The sequence below is a fragment of the Podarcis vaucheri genome (genome assembly GCF_965113315.1).
Source record: "Podarcis vaucheri genome assembly, chromosome: 7".
NCBI classification, from domain to species: Eukaryota; Metazoa; Chordata; class Lepidosauria; order Squamata; family Lacertidae; genus Podarcis; species Podarcis vaucheri.
In genome coordinates this window covers 51,476,803-51,499,879 of record NC_138765.1, presented here as the reverse complement: position 1 = coordinate 51,499,879, position 23,077 = coordinate 51,476,803, and the positions used below count along the sequence as shown (strand labels likewise).

Below are 23,077 nucleotides of genomic sequence, written 5' to 3'. Positions count from 1 at the left end.
CACTTAGTACTCTATTGGAGCAGCAATTTGGGTTTTCTACAGATTGATGTTTTCTCTGATTTAGCTCCAAAGATTGGGGTTTTCCCTGGGAAAGAAGCAAGGAAAGGGGAAAATTGCTTGGACCCGTACCTAGAAAGTGTGGGTCAAGTGGAGAAATGCTCAGACCTGTGTTTTCTAGGCATGGGAGATGCAGAAGTGTGGATGAGCCCTCTGTCCGAACAATCCACAAATGTATGTTCAAGACCCATGGACAGTTCCCCGTGTTCAGTTGCTAACAGACAGGTTGCTATACAGTTATGGACAGAAAATGACTGAGAAAGAGAAATTTTAAGAAAGCTCTGATGGTGAGCCGCATCTTGAAAAGATGTCAGAGAAGGACTTTTTCCTGTGGACAATTTGACTCTAAAGTAATTACCCGTGAGTAGAGCTGAATTGGGAAGAATTGGATTTTTAAACGTTTAATCTGGCATCGAAACGGGGAGGTTCAATACAGGCAGTCCGCCTCCCCCTTTTGTAGATAAACTGAAGCAAGGAGGCTGCAAGCTAAAGTCTTGGAAAGCCTTTTGTAAAAGACTAAATTTCCATCGGTAAAGAACTAACCCCCCCCCCCTTTTGGAGACAGGAGAAGAGGAACAGGAAGTGGTGGACTGAATATGCCTGTAGGAGAGAGTTAAGAGAGTTAAAATACCGCCGCTCTGACCCTGGAAACGGGCTGCTAGCAGGATTGATGTTTTTTGGAACGTCCATTGACAGCGTTTAGAACGTTCATTGACAGGTAGCTAAACAAGAGAATACATTGTTTCTACTGTCTCCGGTTGTTTTCAAAAAAAGGAGGAAAGTAACTGAAAATTGAAACTAACTTTGGATTATTGAAACTGTGTTTAAAAGAGGACATACTGACCGATACAAATAGAAACTGTTTTCCCCTTGTGGAAGCTTTTGAAATTGGTTACTTTACAGGAGCTGGGCTAGGGGAATTTCCAGCTGCAAGACAAAAAAGTGTGAGACTTTGGAATTGACCTTGAATCTCTTAAGTGTTATGGCAAACGGAAAGGAAAAAACAGACGGGATGTCGACAGAAGAGGCCTTAGTGGCTGCATTATTGAAAATAAACGATTCGCTGGAACAACTTCACAAGAAAGCAGACGTGATAAATGTGAAAATGGATGCTGCAAATATTGAAATTGACTTAATCGTAGAAAGTTTAAATAACTTGGGACAAAAGGTGAATACCAATTCAGAAACTGACACAGGAATCTACTCTGATACGGCAAACTGCAGATGAAGTCAGGGAAAAAACCCTTGCTGCTGAATCTAAAGCAATACAACTGGAGAGAAGAGTCCCATCCATACAAAGACAACCTGATGAACATAAGCTGACATTCGTTATGATTGAACTTAAAGAAGAACAGATGAATTTGAGGACCAGAGCCCTATCTGAACTGGAAAAGGAAAGCTTGACAGAGTTTCAGGAGGCGACAGGACTAACATCGGTTGAGAAAGAGAGGTATTTGGGGGTTAGTATGACCGCCAAAAATGTGAATCTGTTTAAGGATAACTGTGAAGGATGTTGGATTGAAGAGAAGGGGGATTTGGAAATATGGACAAATCAGAAGTTGTTACTGTTGGGCCGAGTTACTGTGGTGGGGATGAGGGCTGCTGGGTTGCTGGGGATGTTGCTTTTGTTTCAAACATTGCAAGCTTTGGATGAGATGGATTGTTTCAGGAGGTGGCAGAGGGATGTTTTCAGAGTTGTTTGGCAGGGCAGGAAGCCTCGAGTAAAACTTAAGATATTGATAGATGCCAAAGAAGGAGGTGGACCTGCCCTGCCAGACCTTTAAATTTCGTTGTGAACCATCTGCTTTTTGCTGGTTGAGAGAATGGCTGCTTCTTGAAAACACTGAAGTGTTGGACAATGGCAGATGAAGTTGATGGACTATATGGAATTGGCGGAAATGACTGGCAAGATCTGAGACCAGGGAGAAGAGTCGGTGGAAGAAGATTGGAAAAAGTTTAAAGACTATTTATAGAAATATTGTAAAATTAAGGAATGTTAGAAGAATGTTGGAATGAAGTTATATGGCTTTAGTATAAATGTCATAAGGAATTAAGTATAAATAGACTAATAGAAAATTAAAGGAAAAATAAGGCAAGAATGTGTTAAGATAATTATAGGATAGAAAACAGAGTAAGATGGAAAGGAATTGCTGAAACAATTAATAGAAGTGGAATACAAAAAGGGAGGTGTGTGGAGGTCGCTGGAAATAAGTGAATGAAATATAAGATACTGTATTGAAAATGTTTGAGGTGTTTTTAAATTGTTTTTGTTGGTTTTTGCTTTGTTTTGTTAGTCCATGTAGCGTTTTTGTATTGTATTTGTGTTGTTTTTTCTCTTTTCTTTTTTGTTTGTAGTAGTGTGTTGAAAATGTTGAAAAAGTAATAAATATCATTTTTAAAAAAAAATGTCAGAGAAGAAAACCCCAAAGGGGCTAACCAAGCATATGGCTGTGGAAAAAACTTCACGCAACTTAAAGCTCAGGAGGGGAAGGAGAAAGCAGCACTTATAAGGCAGATGAGGAGTCCAGTAGAACAAAGTAAGACACAGGGGTTGAAGTCAAGGAGAAAGCAGGTCTAGAGGATGCTGGGCTGGGTGTGGGCAAGACCAAAACTATTTTGGGCTGCTAGGTCTGGACTCTAGAAGCTGACAGGTGTGTGGGTATTGTCTGCCAGTTGTGGCCTCTATTGCGATTGGTGCACTGTGAACTGGTAAATCTACAGAAGGAAGCAATGAAGGCTAAAGGCAATGGATAATGACAGAATTATACATACTGATTGAACTGAAAAGCCAGTTCCTTGACTATGATTCTGCTTTCCCAGGACTGGCCCTCCAGAAGTTGTTGGACACCAACTCCCATTAATCTCAGTCAGCATGGTCAATGGATGGTCAATGATGACGGAAGCTGGAGGGCCACAGGCTCCCCAACTCTAGCTTATCATGAGGAAAGAAGACAAAGAGGGCAGGTGAGAAGCTTTGGGTTCAACCTATAGCAGTAAAATCACTCAGTAGGTTCTGTGAAGGTCATATATTGGGCCCAGATACCTTCATGTTGCCAAAATTTTAGGACAACTGCATAGAGACAAGTGAAGGTAGGCTACACACAGTTGTTTCAAGGGGGAGTTGCATCTTCAACTTTGCATGCAGTAGAGTCAGACATGCCCCTGTACATTGCAGGACATCTCCGCTCTTCTGGGCCAAGAAAATTTTCACATGGTGCCCTCAGCTTTTCCCAAATGTGTCCACTCTCAGGCCTCTGTGGTTTCTCCATCATTAAGGTATACATTAAAAGTCAACAAAAAGGTGGCTCAAGGAACTAAGCATAATTCATGCAAAGCAGTTTTAGAGAAAGGGAACAGAGGTCTCCGCAGCAAGTGCCAGAAACTATTGATTAACTGAACACCACAGTTAAGACACATAAAACCAGGACTTAAAAATGAACTCACTTTTATGCTTCTTCTACCCCAACACTTTTATGCTTCTTCTACCCCAACTGCAACTGTCACTGCAGCAAGCAGTAGTCAACCATCTCCCCATGGACAACTGCTCTGTGAAGCCTGTGCTAAGAGTGGCAGAAGCAAGCAAAGGTGCTGCTGTTGCTGGGACTTCTAAACCCTTCTTCTGCCCCTTCCACAGAACCAAAAGGTAAATCTATTTTAGGGCAGTATTTCAGATTGCTCACCCCTTTGCTTTCCCCCAACCATTGCAATACAGAAATGGCTGGCCGGCCCAAGGTTTGTTCCTCTACCAACACCTACATGCAATGGAGTCTCTGTCAGGATCCCCCATAAACAACAGAAACACACGGCCGGCAGGTGGATTTTTGCTCCACCCTTGAAGCCTCATTAAAAGCCAATATTGCTCAGCCTAAAGATGGAGAGCTCAGCATAGATTTTACTGAACGTTAAATCAACCAGCAAGCACAGCCAGCAAACTCTGTGGCACTTTAACTTTAAATAATGCAATAATTATTGAATTTCCTTTTTATAACTGAAGTGCTGGAATGTAAACAATGGGGCTGTAATTGCAGGAAGGGGGGATCAATAGAGGCAATCGTTTTCAGCCATGTTAATTGTAAATACAATTGCTCCAAGATGTCAGCCTTGTTCCTCTCGCTCCCAGAATCACCCTAACGGATGACAGAGTCCAACTTTCCCATTACAGCTGTTCGTTCCTTTAAGAGGTTCTCAATCAGGTCTGATCAATCTGTCAAGATAATGCATGGAGTAAGTAAGACTCTTCCAAACACAAACGCCCAATCAATAGCCCCAACTGGCTTAATGAGGAGGGGCTAAAGCCCAGAGGGAGGCAAGAGCCCGGCTGCAGCACAAGCCAGCTAAACAGATCAGTCCTTAACGAGGCTGCTCTGCATGCAGGTTTCAGAGAGCAACACGGCCTCCTCCCCAGGGACAGGTGGACACGCAGCAGTAGAGATGGGACCAAGCAAGTCTTCCCCAATTGCACAGCAGGCCACAGAATCCTAATTAATCACTCACTACAGCCATTCCGAAAGACAGAAGACTGTTGGGCTGCGGGCCCCTTAGGCTGCACAGTGGAAAGACCAGAAGCCAGCAGCAGCAACAAGATCAAGAGGCCTAGAAGCAGAAACCATCCCTTTCAGGTGTGCACATGCCAGCCTCCTTGCAGAATAATGGTATGGAACTATGAACACGCTAGAAGGGGGCAAAGAATGTATGCAGAAGGTACCTTGAACCTGACCATTTCTTTGGTGAGGGCTTCCACAGCTCTTTGGCCACAATGAGAGAAGGCAGGAAAACAAATGTTGGGATAAATCTCCTCAATTCCTAAGCATAAAAATGTGACTGTCTTCTCAGAAGTTACAAATCCTTACAGCAGGTTGGTTCACCTAAATGATCACGCTATGTTTATGAGCAAGGCTGAACTGATGGGGAGTACACATTTTATGAAAAAAACATGCCTCTTATAAAGTTCCCATCCCTACCACCGTTATCCAATTTTTCTGGAAGCCTGCAAAATAGGCTAAAATATCCAGCAAGAGATGCAGGAAGCATTGCCCTCACTCTGATTTGGCTTCATGAAGTCACCTGATTGGCTAGGTAGTATTACTAGGCAGTCCATTTAGAGTGAAGGCAATGCTTCCTGCCCTTACTCTGATTTTGCTCTGTGACAATACAAATATGACTGGTTGCACTATGACTTTGTATCATTATTTTTGTCTATGTGATCCCAAACTACCTAGCTTGTAAATTGACATAGAACCAAGAAGCTTCTAACAAGCTGCAAACAGCACATCTAAAATATTTTTAGATGTTCTTAATATTTTAATTATATTGCTTTGCTACTTTACCATACCACCTTTGGGAGGAAGGATGGGGTAGAAATTTAATAATTAATAAAAGTAGTTTTTAAAGAAAGGTATTGGGGGATGAAGCTTAACCTGACACTTTTTGTTGGTGAAAATTCAGCATACATTTTAGCTCCACAAACTAGTGTAGTAGCTCTGGAAGATGGACACACTCACTTGGAAGTTAACAGAAATAACACCTAGAGCACAGATCTAATCCTGTCTTCAGAGTTAACAGTACTTGTTTCTCAGCTGCTGGCATGAAGACGTCTGAAGCTCACCATATAATTTAATACGTGTATACCATCAACTTTGTGTGCAAAATTCATTATCCTGGGGAAGTTGGGAAAACTGAGGCAAGACCTATAATGTGCCAGTTCAGGGCAACCTTAGATATCCTAGATCCCATTTAAGTGCTAAACAATCTGCTGCTCTCCACTACAGATGATTCATCCTTAACAGCATCCCCATCATTAGGAGCCATAGCTTAAGGGTAGAGCACATGCTTTGCTGCCAGTGGTCTCTGGTTCAATCTCTAGAATCTCCAAATGCACCAGGAACTGTCAAGAGCAGACTCATTCATCATTTGACAGTACCCATGAAGTGAGGCTTTAGTGACTGCTGTGTCTAACTTGTGGAACATCCTCCCCAAGCAGACCTATCTATTTAGCCTCATTGCTTGTCTTTTGGTAAGCAGCTAAAACCTGACTTTTCAAGGGAACTTTGCACTTGAAACAAATCTTCTCTGTGTTTCCCTGCCTCTTTCTGTTATATATGACTTTTAAAATATTGCTTTAAACTTTATAACTAAGAATCCCCAACAGAAAGGCAGAATATAAATGTTTTAATAAATACGTTAAATTAAAATCACAGATCTTCTGTAGAAGAGATTCTGGTTCTGGACCACTGGGGTGCTAATATTCCCAGTCAAAGGAATGCACACAGCAGATAGCTAACTCTTTATTGTCAAAGATAATGCTTCTATAGCTCTGGATACCTACACACACCAATTTAGCATCTAGGCAGCTACTCCTGTCTATATTTGGCTATTCTGGTCTTTATAATGCTTTCCTATAAATTAAGTGGAAGATGGGACAAGAAATGTGTAATTTCATGCATTTTCCCCTGGACTCCCTGCCCCCCATCTTCATGGTGTAATACTGAGCATCTTTCAGTCCCCTGGCAAGTTAATATTGCAGATGCTGCATATGTCTGTTAAAGGATAGTGTGTCATGCCAATTTGTTGTGAGGTGTGGAAAATAGTAGAAAAAAACATTTTATCTTCTACTCTTTCAAGTATTTTGTCATGTGTTTTCACAGCCATTACGCACATGATTTCTTTCCCTCCTTTCTCCTCCCCAAGCAGCATCAGAAGAAACACATCTTCTTTGCTCAGGTAGCCTGGCCAATGCTAGCTGGCTTACCAAGCTATGTTGGCAGTTTTGTTGCCCACCAGCACTGCAAAACAAGTCTCCACCCGCCTCTGGTCACAACCAGGAGAAACAGAAAGTGGATGCACAATCAGATGAACACACACACCACGTTGTGCCCCAACTAGTCAACCAAGCATAACTGGATCAGCCCTACCCCATAGCCTTGGCAACAGAACACATTCTCTTATCCAGATTATGTCCCCCTCAGAAACAATTTTACATCCTAGTCACACAAAGGGGTGCAACAATAGCCGGGGGGGGGGGGAGACTTGCTTGTGAAAAGCACACCTATTGTGTCTCAGCACTAATACAGCCCTAATGACTTGCCAGTATTTAACCAATACTACTACCAAAACTACTGTTTGTTGGTTAGGTGCCTCCTCTTCCTCCTAAAATGATGGTCCAAATATAGGTGTTTCTCCAGCATCTGTACTGAATATAGATGTAGAAGGTTGATTTAGCTTTTTGGCAGCCTTCCAGCCCTCCTATAGCAATCCTTTCACATGTGTATCATCTAAAAATCCATCTAGTTGTTTTCCTACTTCTGATTTATTTATAACTTTCTTTATATCTATAGCAACTGCTCCTCAAAATTCCTTATTTACTTGCACTATTGACAATTCATATTTGCATTTACAGAGTTTGTGTTCTTATTTTCCATATTTGGACAAGACTTCTACTTCTTAAAAGGAATATCTCTTGCCTCTTACAGCCACCTTTACTCTTATTTAATGACATTGGGTTTTTGGACTGGTTTGTGCTCATTCTAATTTACAATATACAATTTATTGGAGCCTCTACTATAATACGTTTTTTAAAACCTCTATGGCTCTCTCTCCTTTTTTGCTTTTTCCCCAGCCATAGCTATCTATCTATCTATCTATCTATCTATCTATCTATCTATCCATCCATCCATCTCCTCCTTTGAAAATCAATTTATTATGTTAACACATTTTGGACAGTATGCATGTATGCATGTAGAATCTGTTAGCATTGTAGTCAGTGTTTCCAAACAGTTCAACAACACTTACATCTTGCACCAGATCCAGGGCATCATATAGGATTAAATCAAGAGTCGCCTCTCCTCTTGTCGGTTCCATGGCTAACTGTTAAGACACAATCATTTATCATGTCTAGAAATTTTGACACAGTCATGGCCTAAATTTACATTTAGCTGGTCACTGTGAGGGTAGATAAAGGGCCATTCATTACAATTTCTAGTTTGGATGCCTCCCAGTTTCCTTCTACCTCACTGTTTTGTTCAGAGTGTGGGTGTTATAAGACAGGACAAACCAAGGACTGTATTACTGTAGTCAGAAATACTGTATAAGGATACTTGTACTCTTCTCATGCCACCTCTTTGATAGGTTGCTACGTGGAGTCCAGCTGGGCTCTCCTGCCTTGCTTCTTTCAGAAAGAGGTTAAATGACCTGCTAGCGTTATTCTCCTCTGGCCTCGGGTGCAAGCTTTCAACAAGCATGTAGCCTAGCTAGAAGAGAGATCCAGACATGGGAAATCCTCTTTCCCCCACACAACACCCATTCCAGCACCAGGACAATTTGAACTGGAATTTGAGGGGGGGGGGATGTTTCCTGCTTCACATGTTTCTTTGTCCCACATTTAGTAAACAAAAACTACAGCATATCAAGTTAATTTTAAATGCTGCCGAGCTATCTTTTAAAAAGATTCCAATAGCCAAAAGTAATCAAACTTAAATATTTGACTGGTGGGGGCTGGGGGAATCAATAAGGTTCACAAAGTATGGTTTAAATGTTATTGTTATTTTATTAATACTTTAAAGTGTTTTAAAACATAACAAACTCAATAGAAACACACATCCCTGACTAGATTTTAAAGGGCAGGGGGACTAAGCTCTGAAAACTGTTAACATATTATTTTTGTTATACCTGTGTGCATAAATATTTGTGCTTTCTAGTGAAAGTCACCTGGAAAAAGTTAATTAAGATTTTGTTTTAGATTTGATTGGCATTGTATCCATTCCAGCCCCCACTTGATCTGTATTGTGTTCATTCATTTTGTTATCAGTCAATTTAATGAAACATTTTTAAAGTAGATAATTTTCTAGTAGTGAAAAGATTTTCCTTCCAGGACTTCCGGGTTAGCGCCTCCGGCAATGGCGGATTTCCTCTGATAGGGAGGAATCCGCTCCGTGGAAATCAGGGTCTGGACCGCCGCGGCGAGGCGGAGACCCACTAAAAACCACAGGCGGGAGAAGCCTGTGGACGTGGGATTCGGCTGGCACCTTTTGCGCCTCCCCTACTCGCGGGGAAACCCGGTTTCGGGGATCCGGAGCAACGTGGGGTGAGCAGCGCGGTGCTTCGAATCGACTGCTTCTTTCACGGAGTGAAGCCGCATTGCTGTTGCCGGAGAGCGCTGACTTTTTCCTGTGGACAATTGGACTCTAAACAACTACCCGTGAGTAGAACGGAAAATTGGATCTCTAAACATCTTAATTTGGCACCGAAATGGGAAGGTTTCAAACAGCAAGTCCACCTTCCTCTTTTGTAAATAGATTGAAGCAAAGACGTTGCAAGCTAAAGTCTGGAAAGCCTTTTGTAAAGGATTAAATCTTCATCGGTTAAAATTACTAACCCCCCCCCCTTGGAAGCAGGAGAAGGGGGGGGGATTTTAGATCGCCTAAGCCTGCAGGAGAAAGAGTAAAGAAAGATAAATTACCACCGTTCTGAACCTGGGAACGGGCTGCCAGTAAGATCGACGTTTTGGGAATGTTCATTGACTGTGAATAAAACGTATGTTGACAGATAGTTAAATAAGAGAAATATATTGTTTCCAATGTTTCCTTTTGCACTTAAAAAGCAGCAAAAAAGTAACTGAAAATCGAAACTAACTTTGTTGCTGGATCTGCGCTTAAAAAGGACAGATACAAATAGAAATTGTTTCCCCTAGAGGGAGCTTTTGAAACTGTTGCAGGAGTGGAGCTGGGGAATTTTCCAGCTGCAGAGATTAAAGACCGTGAGAATCAGAGATTGACCTTGGACAAGAATGTTGACAGAAGAAGCCTTAGTGATTGCATTTTGCAAGACAAGTGCTTTATTGGAACAGCTTCATGAGAAGACAGATGTGATGATTATTAAAATTGACAATTTGGGACAAAAAATGACTGATTTGGGACAAAAAGTGAATACCTATACAGAAACTGCTCAGGAATTGATTCAGGAATCTGTTTTGACATGGCAAGCTGTGGAGAAGACGAAGGAGAAAGTTGTTGTTGAACCTCAAGTAATTCAAGTGGAGAGAGCCCCGGCCTTACAGAGGCAATTTGATGAACATAAGCTGTCGCCTTTTATGATTGAATCTAGAGAAAGCCAGATTTGGTGGGATGGAGCCCCGCTTGGACTGGAGAAGGAAAGTTGGATAGATCCCCTTATGCAGGGATGTTCAGGCTTTTGGGATCTGGATTTGGGTCAGGGGGAGATTGGAGTTGTGGGGGCCTTTAGCTTTGGAGGGACTCTGAAACACGCTCTGAAATATCTTTTGGACTTTAGTTCTGACTATGGAGAATGGGCTGACCTGTCGAGAAGGAATAAAGACATTGTTAGGTTGGAGTTTCCCCGAGATCTACTCCTCAGTGCCAAAGGAAGGAAATTAAGAACAAGATCAGCAGAAGATAAAGTAAAGTGCATGTATAAATATGAAGAAGATCTGCAGAAGGGACATGGAAAAGAGTTAAGAGCCTCGGACAGAAGATCACCAGGTTGATGGACCATATGGAATTGATAGAAAGGACTGACAGAATCCGAGACCAGGGAGAAGAGACAGTGGAAGAAGATTGGAAAAAGGTTTTTAAAAATTTATTTAGAGAAATATTGCAAAATTAATGAGTGTTAGAAAAATGTTGGAATGAAATTACACGGCTTTAGTAGAAATGTTATAAGGAGTTAAGTATAAATTTTAGGGTTTTAATGGTAAGATAAGGTTAAAATAAATTAAGATAATTAAATGACAGAAAACAGTGAAAGATGGAAAGGATTTGCTGAAATAATTAATAACTAGAACACAAAAAGGGAGGTGTGAGGTCGATGAAACAAGTTAATGAAAGATAAAGATATGTAAATATTGGATGTGTTTTTAATTGTTTTTGCTTTTGTTTTTGTTTTGATGTATTGTGTCCTTTGTTTTTTTATATGTACTGTAATGTATTGATTTGTATTGTTTACTTTTTCTCTTTCTTTTTTACTTCTTTCTGTAATTCTTAAACTTTTAATAAATATTATATATATATATATATATATATATATATATATATATATATATATGCAGGTTTTGGTGTCTTCGGGTGTCTTCCCGTGTAAGAGTCGGGGTGTCTGTGCGACGTTTCGACGAGGTCTCACTCGTCATCTTCAGGCTGGTGCTTTCGGCTTCTTGTTACTGGAACAGAGCAGAGTCTGGTGTTTGAGTTCCTATAAATACTGTTGAGGGGTGTGGTGTATAGCCTACAACGTTCTGGGCAGAGAGGAAGTTCCTAGATTAGTGTGCCTTTTCTTCTTTTGTTCCTTAATTACTTGAGGGATATCGAAACGTCGCACAGACACCCCGACTCTTACACGGGAAGACACCCGAAGACACCAAAACCTGCATTCCTATACCCGTGAAAATCTACGAAAGCATATATATATATATATATATATATATAAAAAGATTTTCCTTCCAAAAGCTTTTCTGTGCCACATCACTGCTGCACACACCATTGCAATGGCCATCAAGATCTGAAAGGACTGTTCAGGGGCTGATGAAGGCCGGAGTCATAATGATAAAGAAGTTGTAATCAAAAGACAGTAAGCATGCAGCAGGTTCAGGGACTTCCTCCAATCCGTAGAACAAATCCCCCCCTCCAGCCTTAACTGTACTTGAACCTTAAAGCAGCAGCAACAGTAACTGAGTTGTCCTTTAACCAGGATTTGAAAACCTCATGAAGTAGTAGACTGATCATCATCAGTCAATAATTCAGACCACATTCTGGATAAAAATTCTTTCAATAAATAAACCTAATAATATCTAATGAGTAAACCAGAAGACAACAACAGTATCCATTCCACAAGAGATGGATATGCAGAAGGGGAAGGCTGTAAACAGACCAGCTTGGGTTTCTGTTAAAACTAGGCAGCTTGGATAGATATCAACATCTACCAAAAAAATTAAGTATTAGGAAAAAATTATGCAGAACTTAGAAAGGTTGTGGAATTTCCTTCCTAGGATATTTTTCAAGAAAAATACAACAGGAATAATATGAGTGAGTATGAGGTGTTATTTTTTTAAAAAATAAAGTATTTCATTATTGAAACAGTATTATGCCTTCACATTTACTCTATTTTTTTATTAAAAAATACAAGTTGCCAATCTTGCATATCCTTGCATTTAGTATACATCCAAAAGTAAATCATTCATAAATAAATAAAATAAATAAGAAAGAAAGAAAGAGAAAGAGAAAGAGAAAGAGAAAGAGAGAGAGAGAGAGAGAGAGAGAGAGAAAGAAAAAGAAAGAAAGAAAGAAAGAAAGAAAGAAAGAAAGAAAGAAAGAAAGAAAGAAAGAAAGACATGACTAGGAATGCTTCATTTCTGGGATATCCTGATTCAGCTCTGGGGTTGGCTTCAACACTTGCATACATTAAACCTCAACAAAAGATTTTCATCACTTCAGCTCTTAAGGTTTTACATCCTGTCTTCTACTTATCACACAAACACCCTTGTCAGAATCATACAAACCTCCTGTCTATATACCATCTGGCAATAAGCAAGTTGCATGGATTAATTACTTTTTATCAGAACAACTTTGTGTCTTTAGAAATCTGGAGGTTCAGCCAGGAGATGAAAAGGTAGTGTGAATCAAATCTTGGTAGTGCTCTCTTGCTCTGCCTATTTGTGTCCACTGCTCACTAAAGGAGCACTTTGCCAACTAGATCTAGAAACCAGCTAACACCCCCAATTCCTTGCCCACACAACTTGTTCTGAGATAAGCTTCTACTGGGAACCCCAAAGCAGAAGCACTCCAGAAATGACCCCAGAGTAGCTTCAATGGGCCGGTCTTGGATAAAGGCAGAATACCAAGAAGCCCATAGAGCCCCTCAGTCCCAAAGCACCTGACAAAGGCAGCTTTAGCTGGACATTCAAGTGAGACCAGGGACTTGCTGCATAAGCTCCAAGACACATGAGATCCAGCCTATTGAAGGGGTCACTAGTTTATGGACAACTGAGGAGCACAACATCGGAAAGGTTCATCATGCAAGTTGAAACAGGTCCACATAAGCGGGGGCAATTCTGCAACCCTCCCTGGGAAACAAAGGCCACTTGAACTATGGTCACTAACTTTTGTGAGACTTGATTCTGTTGGAACGAATCAGTCCCAATTTCTCCCATCCTACGCTCAGTCAAAGGCACAACAGATTTTCTTCTGGGTTGTTCATTTCCCAATAAACACATTTACTTCAAGTCATTTATTTAATGCATATAGTAGCTATATTGTCACTGGGCAACCAATTGATGGTGCGTAACAGAAACAAAGGCATATATTCTGGAGGCCAAACAAAGGCCTATCTCATTCTAAGAAATGAGATAGTAATAAATGCACAGTGCCTACCAATGAGTGCATGAACTTGATTATAGGGAGTTATCTCAGAGCAGTGCTAGAATACAAAAGTATTCAGTAGGCACTCATCCAAGTTGGAGTTCTGGGACCCAGCATAAAGTCCTTGCCCCCAGTGGCAATTCTGGATAGCCCACTGAGCCCCCACTGAGCTACCCAGTAGCTGGGTAGTACTCAGCTACCCTGAGGCATCTTGCCAGTCCTCAACGTAAACCCCTCCATGCCTCAACCCAACTATACCTCTTCATGCCATGTGGGAAATACAGAGCCAACGGCAGGAAATTCACATTTGGGTCATATCCACACCCAATACACCATACATTTAAAGCACTCTTATACCACTTTAACAATCATAGCTCCCCCCCCCAAAAAAAAAAGAATTCTGGGAACTGTACTTTATTAAGGGTACTGACCTCACAGAGCTACAATTCTCAATGCCCTTAACAAACTAGAGTTCCCAGGATTCTTCATGGTTGTTAAAGTGTCATAACAGTGCTCTAAATGTACCATGTAGATGTGACCCTAGTTGCCAGGAGACGTCATCCATAGGAGTCTACTTAGGAGGAAGGAAAAGCCTGAGAGAGACCAGGTGTACCTTATAACCTAGCAAGTGACCAGGAAGGGGCATCTCTCAGTCTCCCTTGGGCCTCTGCTGCAATCAGTCTCCTCTGGGAAGCCCTAGTCCCAACGCTTTACCTTGGCTTGTTTCCCTTGCGTTTAGGGTCCCTCCAGGATCAGAACATCCATGCTATGAATTTTTAGCAGTTACAGCATCAGACTGAGACTGGAGAGACCCAAGTTCCAATCCCTACTTGTGGGGCAATTGTTTCAGTGAAACACTCAGTAGCCCAGCCAACTAGTTTTATCATTAACCATGTTCACAGAAGAGATGTGCAAATGCTAAAACATGCAAATTAGAGGCATCCAACTAAAGTGAAGGCCCAACTTGGCTATTTTCTTTACTCACGGCAGCAATCCACCTGCATAGGCAATGTTAAATTGTAAGCCAATAACTTGGAGATCAGACATGTGGCAAATTTTACATTTGCTGATCAAGAAGGTAGTGTTGGTTTTCATCTCAATGTTTTTTTTATGAGGGGCACTAGCACACCATCAGATTCATATTATAAGAACATATTACCCTAGTGCACAATTGAGAAAGTGGTGGGACAGATCCATGACCTGCTAAGATACACAAGCTAACTATTACTGTGCACAAAGCATTCCACTACCTCAGAGAACACCTTTCTACCATTATGGTATGCTTTCAATTGTAAGCCTGCAGGCAGAGCCTTTGCTTTAAATTTTTGTAGAATGCCTAGCAATTTTAGTTGCTCATATTATAATAATTCATGCATACATGCATACATACATACAGGGTTAACACTAGCATTTAGGATTTCCACATATCCATAACATCAAGGGCTTTCGGAAGCCATCAATAACCCCTTTTCCATTGGGGAGAGTCTTTGAAGTTTGGCCTGCAGTCCACTATGAAAAGCTAAACTGTTTGGGTACTTTAGCTAATGGGGCCTTCCGCTGCCGAACGATTTTTGTTCTCATCCTGAAGCAAAGTTCTTAACCCGAGGTACTATTTCTGGGTTAGCAGAGTCTGTAACCTGAAGCGTATGTAACCTGAAGCGTATGTAACCCGAGATACCACTGTACTTCTAATCCATATTGTAATTTGCGAAAATTAATCAAAGCATGTCCAGGTTTTGATTTGAGGGCACTGTTTTTTTAAAATATTCCTTATAAATTTCCCACTCCTTTTTGAACTTTTGGGTTTGTTGTCTCCTAATTGTCTCTGTTATTAACTTGTGGGAATTGCTGCCACAATATACAGAGGTGGCCACTTGTTTAATGGTAAAGGGACCCCTGAACATTAGGTCCATGACCGACTCTGGGGTTGTGGTGCTCATTTCACTTTGTTGGCCAAGGGAGCTGGCGTACAGCTTCCGGGTCATGTGGCCAGCATGACTAAACCTCTTCTGGCGAACCAGAGCAGCGCACGGAAACACCGTTTACCTTCCCGCCAGAGTGGTACCTATTTATCTACTTGCACTTTGACGTGCTTTCTAACTAGGCAAAATAATGGGAGGATGCACCGATCAACTGCTGTTGGCCACCAGAGCTAAATGAACCCTCCTTGTTTAGAAGACATGGGTTGCTATTGAATGAAAGTTGCTTGAGGGCCACAGTTGGGAAGGGCTGTTGTTTTCATGCCCTGCTTATGGGAAGACAGGAGACAAGATAAGCTGGACTTTCAGCAACCAGGCTCTTCTTAGGTTCAAGGAGCCAAGTCACATTTTAAGATGGTTCCCTAGGCCCAGCTGACCTGACTTTAAGGGGAATTACTTTGTAAGCCCCCGATCCACGGCATTTAAAAATATGATTTTGGTACATCTCAGTGTCACTCAAGAACCTGCCCTGTTTGTAGTGGTTGCCATGCAGTGAGAGAAAAGACCCCTTTCTGACCCCAGTAGACCACCACTCACTGAATCACATTTTAAGGAATCTATTATCAGTCTCAAGTCTAGAAAATTTGTTTGGTTTCCACCACTTTTCTGTGGAGAATATCCCAGAATAATACTTTTAAACTACCTGTTTACACCAGGCTTCCTCAAAGTAGGCCCTCCAGATGTTTTGAGACTACAGTTCCCATCATCCCTGACCACTGGTCCAGCTAGCTAGGAATCATGGGAGTTGTAGGCCAAAAACATCTGGAGGGCCAAGTTTGAGGAAGCCTGGTTTACACCCAGCTTGTAACCACTGTTTCTTACAATCACAGCTTTGCATTTTACTTTAAGGTCAAGTTTCAGAAGCCCCCTTCCTGTAGCAACTAAAAAATGCAAACATGAAAACAGGGCTCAGAAAAGCATGCTGAAGAGACAGCCTTCACTTGCTTGGCAAGAGAATCTCACACATCTGGCCCCAACTGTTTCTGCTGTACTTTGCTGAAGCCAAATAAGGAGCTGCCTCATGCAAAGCTCATTTATATGCCTGCACAGTTGCAGCACACATCTGCCTGGGAACCCACATTTTTGGAGAAGCCTCATGAAGGCAAACAGCCACAGCACCGCACAACAGGATCCCCGCCAAGCTGGGGGTGGGGACTCCATGGCTCTCCAGCTCTCCTACAACCTCCCTTCGTCACATGCTGAGCAGCAGCAAGCACTTTCCATGCCAGGCACTACTCCGCCTGTTGAAAGAGGCAAGCATTGTGCTTGCTCCCCACTCAGCCCCCCGAGGCTAACCACAATCCTTTGAGAGGCTCATGTATTTACAAACTGAGGCATGTCAAAATCAAAGGGGATACCATATGACATAATTCGCATTAAATACAAGCAGGCTGACAATTTATAGTGTCAGCCCAGGGAAGGTGGGGAGAGCTAAGACGTGGTAATTATTTAATTCCTGCTTAAACCAACAGCAGCTTTGCCTTCAGGAGTGCTGAAATAGGCAGGCCTTGGGGGCTGTGCTGGCAGCCAGCTGATGCCAAGGCCTGGCACCAGGCCAGGACTTAGATAACAGGCAGCTTAACTATTTATAGACACTTCACACCAGAATGTTAACTAGAGGAGGGGGTGTCCCTTCCACCTGCAGGCAGCTGCTGCTCAGATAGAACACTACCCCCTACCAAAGCAGCAGAGGGCAGTTTTTAAGGGTGACAACTCAAAGACCTCCCAGGCTCTGGCACAAGAAACCCTTCTCACAGCCAAAGACCTCACAGACAGCCACAGAACATCAACCTCAGCAGCAGTTCCTAATAATAGGATTTGGAGAGCAGGTAGGAAGCTATGCTCTGCCTCAACTCTTCCACACACATTTCTGATTTTGAGACCCCCAGACACCAAAGCCTTTTGCTTCCAGCTACAAAGGCTTTGTGCACAGGGGATCCAAACACTCCCCCCCTCCGAATGCTTTGCCTTATACATGGTTCAGGTGGGGCCTGCAACAGAACCCCTGTTGCCATGAGCCAGAAACATCCATTGGAAGGTGAGCAATAGATTTCTCAATGCCCAAGAGTAGCTGTATCTGTGCTGGTGGTGTCTCTGCACAGATTCTGGCTGTGTATAAATGGCAACACCTCATCCTCTCTTCTACCTCATTAACTGAAACACATTAAAACAAGGGTGCACTGGGAGTAGGAAATGAGACTGTTAAACCAAGCTGATATAATCCTCATCAGCTGTGGGCAACGAGGCCGCATCAATTATGCTGAATCAAGTGCAGTAACCGTGATTTACAGGAGGCTCCAAGACCCCAAGCAGCACTCCTGTGCCTTGGACCATATTTCTCTCTCCTGGCTCCTTTCAAGTGCTTCTCTTCGGCTCTTCTGCTACTAGCACCTGCTGGGTTTGTGGCTTTTGCCTTCTTTTCCATGAGACTCAGTTCCTATAGCCACAACAGCCCTCAGGCAAAATCCACCTTCAGATACTCAGTCAAAACAACAATGGCCTGCTTTCTGTCCAGAGGGGCAGCAGAGGCACCTCCCTCCCACCCACACCGGCATGGAAGCGCAGGTGAACTCACCTCAAGGAGTAACTGCAAGGCTGTCATGCGAAACATCCCCGCAGTCCCTCACCAAATGATTTAGAAATATAGTTGCACATTCGGGACAAATCAGAACTCAGCTCAAACTAGAACACAATTTAGGGACTTATGCTATGGCAAGAATGATGGCAAAGCAAACTTACTTTCCCATTGCCATTGTGCCCTGCAGTCTCATCCAGCGAAGTTATTTTGTGTAACCACGGGCCTGTTGCCTCATGAGCCTTAAAGGGGAGTAGGAGGAATCCTCAGTAACCTATTGTTACTAGTCTTAGTGTACATTCTGTGGTGGTAACATAGAGCAACTGCTTGTTCTTACTTTTCAATATGCACAGCCCAAGGATGTGGACAGGTGAGGCCTACCATGTGTGTGTGTGTCCCTGGGCCTTTCTGACTGGTAAAAACAGTGAGGAGGAGAAACTGGCTAATTAAGGAGAGTGGTAAATGCCTCCTTACATAAGGGTGTGGTTTCACCAAGCCTAAAAAAGCCATTATTGAAAAAGCCTTCCCTGAATCCCACTAAATTGAATAATTTCTGGTCTAGGTGCTTGAACATAAAATGGTCTCTCAGCTCCAAAATGGTCTCTCAGCTGCATGAAACATATTATCAAGGTCACTTTAAATCCATATTCAAACCTGGTTAAGGGATTGAAACAATTTTGATCACCTTAGCTGATGTCCTATGCCAGGAACTAGAAAAGGGAAATACATCCCTATTGGTTCTGCTGGACCTTTCATTGACTTGATACCATTATTGCCCAGGGTATCCTCCTGAGATGTCGCTCAGTGGTTCAAGTTTTACCTGGACAGCTGGTTCCAAAAGGTGGTGCTGGGAGGCTTCTGTCTGGCCCCTTGGCTAGTGCCCTATGGTGCCCCAAAGGGTTCTGTTGTGCTTTCCATGATGTTTAAGCTTCTAATCTACATGAACCCACACGGAAAGACTATCCCAGGATTTTTTTAGAGCGCGTAGTATTCTCTCCTGAAGAATCAGGCTAGCAATTTGGTTACTCCAGGATTCTAGTCTGTGTTTGGATATACAGGTGGCAACTGTTGGCATTAATGCATTTGCACAACTTCAGCTGGAGCACCAACTGTATCTTTTCTTTGTGATATCAAATTTGGCCATGGTGACACAGAGGATTGGAGTTGGATGAGACCTTAGAAAAAATTTAGTTCAACCCCTGCTCAGTGCAGGGTTTGCAATGTAGGACTCTGCAACTACAGCATCCCTGTCATATGGACAACCTGGGGGGAGGGACACCCAACACTTTCCAAGGCTGTCTGTTCCACTAGCTTAGTATCTCCTAATGTTCACTGAAATCCACTTCTTCGCAATTTCCATCCATTAGTTCCAATGCCCAAGTCTGCTCTATTTTCTGCATAACAGACCTTCAGGTATCTGAAGAAGAGCTATCATGTCTCCCCTTCATTTTTTCTTCTCCAGGCTAAACATGCCCTGAAGATCTTGCTTCCTGGGCAGGTGGTCTTTCAGGAATTAAGATATGCAAGAGAAATTCACTTCTGACAAGGATAGCCTTGAGAAGAAATGGAAGCACCATCCTGTTCAGCTGTGCCACTGACACAGCCACCACACCACCCATCTCTGTCGGTATTGGTGCCAATTTATGGCAAGATCTTGCTAAGATCTCAGGAGATCTCCCACACCATGTGAGGTCTTTCAAGATCTCAAAAATTGGTGTTAATACTGGCACTGCTTCTCTACCTCCACCCAAGGCAGCTGTTTCACCCTGCTTCATGGGTGGGTCAGCTCTGTCCTCAGTAAAGTATAGAGGATAATTTTGTAGAAACCTGTGAGTGGCTGCACCCAGACTATGGCATACCCTCTCTCAATGAAGGCCAAACTTCTCTTTTTCAGAGGCTCATCAGTGATTTTAATAGGATGTTTAATTTCTCCTGCTCTTATATGCTTCCTTTACTTTTAAAGTTGTATTATTATTTGGTATGTTTTATTTATGGTGAATTTTAAATGCTTTTAGTTTGTATTTTCCTGTATTTTCTATTTATTATTAGACAATATTCTGATGGAAAGGTAGGATATAAATGTTCATAATAAACACCACCACAGTAAACTGACTGATTAACTGAAGGCTTTGCTAAGGAGATGCTCAGTGCCTGTCAGTCTCCAAAGAATTTAAGAGCAAGCAGGGCAATGCAAGGAACATTGAGCTCTACTACCCTAGGTGGGTTCAAACCCCTGACACTGATGCCTGTTCACTGATGCCTTTACTATCACTTGCAAACAAGAATGTCATAGAGCACATCAAGCCTAGAGGACATTATCTGTTAGATGGAAAAGATTCAGGCTGAGGGAAGAGAGAGTCTCCACAGGTTACAGTAATGTCTGCAGATCCTTTTGCCCCCAGCTTTAAAGGCTGAAACCTCAAAGAGGCTCCAGGCACTCCAGCGCCTAAAATGATAAACACAGAATGTACGCCAAGGCATTCTGAAGAGAGTGCAGGAAGCCTACTTAACTAGCATGATCTGCACCAAGAGAGAGTAACATCTGTTGGATTAATTAGCTGTGTAATTAGCATCCTCTCAGTTGAGAGGATTCACTTTCTGCTTTCTGAAACATTTCCAGTGCTTTTATCATCTTCATTTTGCACACAAAGCTGAAGTTTATTTGGAGCACCATCTCACCCACTGCCAAATGGTCTCAACAAGACCATCCAGGACGAAACACCACCACCACTGCTGAAAGCAAACAGCCACAGCAAAGAAGTGGAGGAGGAGGAGGAAGAACAGGAGCAAGGCACACAAAGAAATATTCAGCTGCTTGGGGACAAGTAAGGCTTCCAGACCTCAGTAGGCACACTCAGCCATCTACTAAGTCCAATGTGCCAAAGCAAATATAAAACGCTTCACCAAGGAGCCAATGCTTGACTCTTGGGAAGAGTCAGGAATATCTATCTTAGCTATGACAGTAAAAGTACAGACAGATATGGCCTCCCTGAAGAGGATAATCTGGGGGAAAGAAACAAAGGGCTGAAAACCATGCTAGTAGAAAGACAGCTGAAGTGAAAAAACTTGCATAGAGTGCACCAATGCATGATATATCCAGATGTCCACACAGGAGAGTTCCGCAGAGACAACTTAATGGCAAACATGAAGGTGCAAGGAGAGACTGCTTCCTTTTACCCACAATGTACCATCTAGTCATGAGCATGGAGTTGCAAGAAACACACATCACTAAGAAAAGTCAACACACTCCTGCAGGCTGTCCCAGGGCCAGCATCTCTCCAGCTTCATTCAACAAAAAGTGCAAGGAGTTTCTTTTTCAATTCCAGTTCTGGTGGCAAACTTATTTACCTGTAGATGCCTGCCTTGTATCAAATCAAAGTAAGTTTATTGTGCCATGACAATTCCATACAATCACAGTCAACTTAAAATATAACTCAGACATCGGCAAATAAAAACAGTAAACATATGTGAAATATCTGATAACAGGGATGCCCCTGCATGTACACTGATTTTCAATTTAGTACTCTGAATCTCCCTTATAGTTTATGGCTATTTTATCCAGTTCCTTCTTCCTGATCTTTTTGCTGCCACAACAAAAAAGGCCACCTTATGTGTCACCAATGTATTGTTGTCACTCAACGAACACTGAACCCTCTCACTTGGGAAGAGCCCACTATCCTGTACAAAGAGAAGTGCCTCCTTGGATCTGTGTATAGGGGACAAGTTAACATATAATGGGATTACCAAAAAAATACAGAGTCTGTCTGAATATGGAATCTTATTATAATGGCCATCCAGAACTGCTGAAGGAAGCCTGTCTTGTATAGTATTACTTAGGAACGGCTTAAAGGTAAGGGACACAGAATATCTGAGTTACCACACTCTTGTCCAACCTGTGTCAACTTTCAGTTATTTTCCAACAGTTTTGCCACCTCAGGAAGATACAGGACTACTCTCAGACTTGTAATGACAAGTGCCAACACAAGCTCCAATGGGCCCCCTGACATGTACAAAAGGTGACTTTGCTGGTAAACTGCTTTTGGGGATCAGCCATTGAGCAGAAAGTCCCATTAAGGGACAAATTAAAGAATAATTAGGAATATTTAAATACCAAAAAACAGCTATTAAGCAAGCAATCTATTCTGACAGCATGACCCTAATGTGCAACGTGAGCAGCAGCTACTTCAAGTGTGGGGAACCTTTGTCCCTCCAGATGTTACTGGACTACAATACCCATCATCCCTGGCCACAGGCTACGTTTGCTAAGGCTGATGGGAGTTACAATTCATCAACATCTGGAGGCACAACGTTTCCTCAGCCTTGCTCTACTGCATGCGTGGTAAAATTGGTCATCATTTGAATCCATGCCATTAACAAGCTATGGAGCAAATAAATAAATAAATGAAAATGTCCACTTCTTTGGGAGACTTAACTGTAGTGTTGAATTATTCAGTGGTTTCAAATACTAGTTTGAAAAGTCTTTAATTTCCCTGTCGTGCAAGAATGGTTTGCTTTTGCATTTCTTTACCTTTTGCATCCAGGCTTTCCAACACATCCACCTTAACTTTGTGCCCACTTTGCCACTGAAGCTATACATAGGTGGTGCTTGCCAACGTCTTATCAGCGCCACAAGGGCTATCTCATTAGCACTAAAACCCACTAGGCAACCTGCTCAAGGAGCAAGGTTTCAAGTGTCCCTCTGCTGATACTTGTCAGTCACACACACACACACACACACACACACACACACACACATTTCTGGCACCTAGCACCATTTATGCAATACATGGAGCCAAGGAATAACAACTTAAAAGGAAAATGGCAAAAAGGCAGGGTAAGGAGGATTGCAAGTATGATAAGCCTTGAGCTCTCTCACCCAGGCAGCATCTGGAAAGGATTTTCTCCAGCAGAGAGGCAAGAACTCGATTACATCCAGTTAACTGCACTCTAAACTGATTATGCATGTGCCAGGCTAATGGATTACATTAGCAAGAGGAAAACATCCCACCAATCTCCATTTTACAATAGACAACTCAAGGTCCTGAAAAAAGAAAAGCTGGCCCTAGGATTGTTCCCCAGGCTCTGAGCCACAGGGGCAGAAACAA

At 42.3% G+C, this 23,077-nt stretch overlaps 1 protein-coding gene across 16 annotated transcripts in view; it reads right to left on the bottom strand.

Annotated features, from left to right (window-relative positions):
- ZFHX3 (zinc finger homeobox 3) overlaps positions 1–23,077 on the bottom strand; it is a 262,705-nt gene that overhangs the window by 81,295 nt on the left and 158,333 nt on the right. For 15 of the 16 annotated variants that reach the window (XM_082229254.1, XM_082229255.1, XM_082229258.1 and 12 more), the window contains one exon: positions 7,846–7,920. The exons of the other annotated variant lie outside the window; for it this stretch is intronic. In XM_082229254.1, coding sequence (XP_082085380.1) covers positions 7,846–7,920 — 75 coding nt within the window. The remainder of the gene's footprint in view (positions 1–7,845; positions 7,921–23,077) is intronic. 16 annotated transcript variants of the gene reach the window in all.